This window comes from Mus caroli, chromosome 2, assembly GCF_900094665.2.
Source record: "Mus caroli chromosome 2, CAROLI_EIJ_v1.1, whole genome shotgun sequence".
NCBI classification, from domain to species: Eukaryota; Metazoa; Chordata; class Mammalia; order Rodentia; family Muridae; genus Mus; species Mus caroli.
Genome location: NC_034571.1, coordinates 22,655,640 through 22,662,087, shown reverse-complemented (window position 1 = coordinate 22,662,087; position 6,448 = coordinate 22,655,640). Strand labels below are relative to the sequence as shown.

The 6,448-nt window shown below is 44.7% G+C and overlaps 1 protein-coding gene across 1 annotated transcript; it reads left to right on the top strand.

Moving 5' to 3' along the window:
* Positions 1-915: 915 nt before the first annotated feature.
* Positions 916-6,019, top strand: LOC110290547. Its single transcript, XM_021157105.1, has 6 exons — positions 916-1,077; positions 2,302-2,435; positions 3,167-3,240; positions 3,324-3,431; positions 5,584-5,685; positions 5,803-6,019. The coding sequence occupies exons 1-6, from the start codon at positions 943-945 to the stop codon at positions 5,829-5,831; spliced, it is 582 nt and encodes a 193-aa protein (XP_021012764.1). The 5' UTR covers positions 916-942; the 3' UTR covers positions 5,832-6,019.
* The last annotated feature ends 429 nt before the right edge of the window (positions 6,020-6,448 follow it).

Here is a 6,448-nt window from a genome sequence, read left to right as displayed (position 1 = left end):
GAAGATTGGACTTTCCCCAAGGAATTCAATGCCCCTAATCAGCAGGAAGTAATCTAAAGACATCTATACCCACTTTCCTTTATAACCTTCTTTCTCTCCTACCTACTGTTGGGGGTGGGGTGGGTTGGAAGGAATCAGTGTGGAATAAGTGTTGGGAGGGTGGAATAAAGCAGACCCAAAATAGCACCCACAGCAATCACTCCCAGTTACACAGACACACTGCTACTCATGTGTACAGTAGCAGGACAATTTTGTGGTGTGGTACAGAACTGAAGAGAATGGGTATGGCATAGAATGAAAGAGAAGTGAGAAGGTGGACTCCCAAGGTACTGTGGTCATGAGGCCTGACTCCTAAACTCTCCTGGGGCTGGAAAGAGGGAAGGCAGCTACACTATGAAAATGTATATTAGGATTTAGGTGCATGTAGGGCTGAGCTACCAGCTTGGTAGAGATCAGCTGTGAGTATGTAGAGTCAGGGAGATTGGCGGCATTCTCAGGAGCATGGGAAGGAGGAGAAAAAAAATGGAGACACAGGTTAGAGTTCTGAAGGGGACACCAGAGCTCAGTTATCAGAGGGTTATGGCTGAAGAATACACGTCTGTGTCTATAACTGCTGGTTGGAGATGATCTATGGCTATTCTTGGAGGTGAGGTTCTGAAAAAGAAGAGGAAATGTTCTGGCTTTTGTGTGTGTGTGTGTGTGTGTGTGTGTGTGTGTGTGTGTGTGTGTGAGAATACAGGCAGGCATGCAGAGGGTAACTCTGAGTTCTTAGAGGTTACCACCCACTTTGATAACATTCTCTCTCCTGACAAGGCTCCATTTGATTGAATGAGAGCACAGGCATGTGACTAATTACAGAAATTATCACCACCTATTCATGAGGTCCAAAGAAAACAGTGTAACCAGTATTTAGCATGGATTTGGGCTCTGTGTAGTATATCTATGCTGCAGGGGATACAGGAGCACAGAGGTACCATGATGACCATGAAGATCCTGCTACTGATGGTGGCTTTGGTCTTGCCCTCTGTGGAGAATTTATTCTTTAGGAATCCTCAGTACACTCTCACTCTTGAACAGGTGAGAGTGCGGGTCAGACTGAGTGTGTGATCTGGGTTTTCATGGATTGGATGAAAGACTCAGTGATGTCACTGAAAGCTTCAGATGACATCAGTGAGATGTTTTCTGTTATAAGTCTGTCCTCCAGCCTGGTTTTTCTTGATATCTGACATTGGAGGCAACCAGAGGCCACAGGGTGGTTTATGGGAGCATGTGCCTCATCAATCTGCCACAAAGAATCTCTTTTCTCACCTTGTGGTCTTCTAAAGAAATTCCAATTCCACAGAAATGACTGTTCAGAAGTTCTATTTTGCAATGAAAGACTCATGCAGGACGAGGTGCACAAGGCAGGACCACTCTTTTCAGATGGATGAGCACTGCCACGTATGGGGAGGGGTGCCTGTAGGGATAGACTTCCTAAGATGTTTTGATGTTTTGGTTTTGGTTTTGGTTTTGGTTTTTCCAGACAGGGTTTCTCTGTGTAGTCCTGGCTGTCCTGGAACTCACTTTGTAGACCAGGCTGGCCTAGAACTCAGAAATCCGCCTGTCTCTGCCTCCCAAGTGCTGAGGTTAAAGGCATGCGCCACCACCGCCTGGCTTCTTTTTTGTTTGTTTGGTAGTTTTTTGTTTTTGTTTTTGTTGATGTTTTAATTGGTGACTTGAGAAAATAAGAGATTCTGGAGAAGTTCAGCCTTTCTTCTAAACTGTGGCAGTGATGAATGAAGATGCTCATTGTGGCTGTCTGATCTTTCATGGCCTCCTGGAATCTCAACCAATCTGGAGGTAGAAATATCCCATGGTTGAAGCTGGTATCCAGGTACCTTGCCTCCTTCTAATGACAATTCCAACTCATTTTGGCCCAGCAGCCTCTCACCAATGACACTAAGTTCTTCTTTTCCCTCAGTCTTACAATAAAGAGAGTTGGCAGTTCCTGATCATGCTCTTAGCCTGGTCCTCTTGGTGATTTTTCTCAGGTATTTATGTGTGAGCTTTGCAGGAACCCCAGAATAATCCTGGCCCAGGGTTGATGTCTCCCACCCAAGATCCCTGTCTTATCCTGTCTGGATCTGCCTGATCATGACAGAGAGGGGCTAGCCATTGCCATGAACGTATCATGTCCCTCTAGATAGGACAGAAGAAACACCAGTTTCTTCCTTCATCTCCTCCCATTTCAGTTTCTACCTGGAATTTCACTGTTTGACTTACTCTTTCTGTTTTACCTCTCACAGTGGTTTTCTTCTTTAGCTTCTAGGAAAATGGTACATAACTCGCTGGGCAGGAAACCTGCCTATTCCTGCAAAGAAGAGGGTTACCCCATTGCCTCCCTTTGTTTTTGTCAAAAATGTTATTGGCAAGTTGGAGTTTAGGATGAACATCTCGTAAGTACCTGCTATCTGGCAGCCCTTTCTGCTCTTGGCTCTATGGATTCCCCACCCTCACTACAACCATGCTTCTGACCTCAGCTAGGCACTCCATGTCAACATGGAATCCTCTTGTATTGTCTGGGCAATATATCAGGTGAGTTCTCTAAGCATAGGAGAAATGTTCCCGGGGCACTGGCTGCAAAAGTAAGGTCTAGTGCATCACTAGTGTTCTCCTATGATACTCTATGGAGGACTGAAACTTCCCTTCTCAGTGCTGCTTGCTCCCCAGAGATACTGTAGATGCTGTGCCTATTTCTGTGTAGCCACAGAACTTCAGAGCCCTCAAGATTTCACTCATTTGCATGTGCAGTGAAGATCCAGGAGTAAGGTGAGAAGGTCTAGAACTCTGTCTTCTAGCAGAAACTTTTGGAAACATTAGCATAATTAGGACAGTTCAGGCCTCTTCGAGAAAATGGCCTGAGCTGGCAGGAAGTATGTCCAAAACTGCTTATGGGTTTAGATACATACCATTTCTTTTTTGTCTTCTCACCTGCCATGATGTGGACTACACCAGGAGCTGACACAGAGATTGTGGCTAGCTAATGCTTGCCACACTAATGCTTGCCTAGCTGCTATATATTAGATGAAAGATATGGGGTCAATTCAATGTATAGCCTCATAGATGGCAAAAGGGGAGGACAGAGCTGGTGTTAGGGAGAGAACCATGCCTTTGTTCTTTGTTACAGAAAACCCATTGGTTGTGTTCAGTTCAAGATATATATGGATGAAGATAGATATAATTCTAATATCTTCTACATCTGTGAGTGCTCAGTTTCAGATTCTTTATTTTCTGTGGCCTTCAAGAAGAAATTTGAAGACCACATGGCTCATTTTCTTTCTTAGGGCCAAACTTCAAGATTGTCTTTAGATTCATCGGCGGGACAGACTTTGCTATTGCTGCCCATATAGGCAAATTCAACAGAGAAATGGAAAAGGTGACAATGCTCATGGGTGAGTTTCACTCTGCCTAAGAGCTGGGCTTGGATTCTTTAAAGCAGTATGTATAGAGTGGGTCACTATCTCCTGTCTAATGTTCTAATCGCCACCTGGAGGTCTTTCCTGAGATGCCTGGGGCCTTTGGGAGAGGGTTTTATAAGCTTTTGGTATATTTATCCTCAGTCCTGTCCATTCCTGAATCACAAGGCTCACAGCCAGTCCACACCCACTGAGCTTCAGCATCTCTCTTCCCTTCTCAGCCAGCCTTTCTCCCAGCCCTGTTCTAGGAAGGGAATTGATTGGAATCATTTCTCACTGGGAACATGGGAAAATATTTGGAGACAATGTGCTGTTGTCATGTCAGCAGTGCCTGTCTGACATCCAGATGTTGGAGGTTGAGTCCTGCTCAACACCTGTTATATGAAATATGACTCCACCCCATTTACCAGACAGGTATGGGATATTGAAGTCCACAGCTATAATCATAACAAAAGATAAGTGAGAGACAAGTAGGTCAATGAAGGTTTTAAGGACAGTTTTGGCAAGTGTGAAGTAGGGAAAAATGTTTCAGTGTTCTCTGTCCTTCCTTTCAACCATTTAGAACTTAATGAGAAGCTTGAACAAGCCTTAGCATAAGTCTGTGGTTACGAGTTCTTACTCTGCACGAGTGAAGACTTGAATTAATGTCACAAGAGCTCATAAACATATCTGGGCATAGCTGAATGTTCCGGTAACTCTTTCATGGTGGAAGAGACAGTGGCTCCTCAGAGCTGGCTGTTCAGACAACATAACCACAATGATAAACTTCCAGTTCAATGACAGGCTGTGTCTTCACTTGATCTTAGCCAAAAGGCCGAGAAGCGATGACAGGCTGTGTCTTAAAGCAATGCCAAGAGCGCTAAAGGAGGATGATTAGCATCCTGCATTGGTTACCATGGTTATACACAGACACACCCAACTCATTCACACACACACACACACACACACACACACACACACACACGCACGCACGCACGCACGCACACACATTGGTACACACACTCTCAGGGTGGAAAGCAAAACCAGAACTTTCATTTCCTGAGAGACAGTTTTCAGTCACATCCTGGGAAAGGTAGGTCCTAATCAAATGTCCCATGCTATCTCTGTTCTCACAGGGGAGTTCTCAATACTGAGGTACACAAGGAGAGTACCTGAGTCCAAAGTTACCAGTGCTAGGTGGAGATGTGACCTCCCCTTGTCAACATCACCAAGCACTGAGAGTCACAGCATAATTCTAGCCTCTGCATTCTCTAGTGCCTCTGCTCACATGATTCTTTTGAACTTCGAGTTGCACTGTGCTGCCTCCCTCTCTCTAGGTCAACCTGAAGACACATCAGCATTCAGCCAGTAGTCTCTACACTCATGAGATTCCAACAATGGCCTAGGATGTCTCTCAGCCTAGACATGAAGACTCTAGACAGAATCATCTACTGCTGTCCACTGGCCCCATTCTCAGCTATTGACCTAGGGCTAGGGATTATGGTGCTGACCAGAAGTTTTAGGCATTTCTAGATTACTCTCCTAATTCAGTGTACCTGTGTCGTAGAGACCCGCACTGATGATCTTATTTCAATATGTGTTTTTGAGAAAGTGATAAGGGCAATGTTGGAAGACAAGGCATGATTGGCAGATAGTGGCAGCATAATTATAACAGAGCTGGGCCACTCACTTTTGGACCTCCTCTCTTTCTCACCTCAAGCTACTGTCAAGTTCAATACTTCTATCTATGATGTAATGTAGAAGGTTGGTTCAGGGTGCCTATGGACAAAGGTTGTTCTTTGCATGAGCTTGTTTGGGGTGGGTATGATGGTCTACATATGATTTCTGCCATCTGGGGATAAATATGTGAAAATCTTGTTCTGAGCAGCCTTTGTCGAGTGTATTGGGAGCTGCCAGACTCATGGGAGACTTCATGTGCTTGGTTAATACTTGTCATAAACAAGAGGTAAACATAATTTTCTCTTCACTTCTCCTACGTGGCCTGTCTCCTGCTCAGGAATATTCAGCCTGAGATACTCTTTCTATTGTTTGAAATATGTCCCCCTAAAATCCCTGAATAGTCTGGGAGTGAACCATCTATAGTAAGATTCTTTTCTACCCCCTTGTTTCATACCCATGTGGCCTGCAGGTCGACATATGGCACCAACGCCAACGGTGCTATTGGATTTTGAAGATTTTGTAGAAAGCTTAATACTGAACAAAACAGACATCATCAACCCTGGATGTGATGGTAATGAGACAGAGATTTTGCTTCTTTCTATTTTTTTTAATTCATGAGATTCCTATAAGACAATGACACTACACACACCTGTCCCAGACACATGTCTTGTTCTCTGTTTGTAAATAGATTCCTGTGAGTTATCTGGACAAACATAGTGCATGGAGGAAACACCACAGGGTCTGCACAGGAACTGTGTTCTTCGACCCCTTCACTCATCTCCTGTTTCTGAGATAGAGTGCCAGCTGTCAGGAGAAGACATGCCCAAATTCACATTCCTCTCCCCCCAAAGTCTCAGTTTTCAGTAAAGATGGTAAATATTCCTTGTTTTGTGTTTAACATCTAATCAAATGATGCCTGTTTTTGTGATTTTTGGGTGTGATGTGATCAGGTACACAGACCTGACCTTGCACGTCAGCACTCATGGGTCCATACATAGATGACATATCATGGCACAAAGGGTCACAGAGCTCAGCTTTGGCAGTCAGAGCATCTAGAGGGCAGGACAGGGTAGGAACATGCATGATGGCTAGTGAGGGAAGAGAAGGGTGAGCAGAGTCACAGACAAGCTGATGTGGGTTGACAAGCATGGTTCAGTGCAAGAACCTGGGGTCTCTGTAAGTCCTTCGTGTTCTGGTGCCTACTGTTGGATGCTCTGGTGTGAATGCCATGAAGGAGGGTTGGGGGTGTGCTCTGGGAATATGAAATGCTGGGCTTACAGGCAAGGCTTTTACTATCTCTATCAATTAGGCAACAGAATCAGAGACACAGGAAC

What these genes read in the sequence shown, in the direction of transcription:
- LOC110290547 (XM_021157105.1), top strand. Translation starts at nt 943, where the DNA reads ATGCTGCAGGGGATACAGGAGCACAGAGGTACCATGATGACCATGAAG. An exon ending in TTCTAATATCTTCTACATCT is followed by an intron (nt 3,241 to 3,323) that starts GTGAGTGCTCAG and finishes TTTCTTTCTTAG; the next exon opens with GGCCAAACTTCAAGATTGTC. An exon ending in AAAGGTGACAATGCTCATGG is followed by an intron (nt 3,432 to 5,583) that starts GTGAGTTTCACT and finishes TGTGGCCTGCAG; the next exon opens with GTCGACATATGGCACCAACG.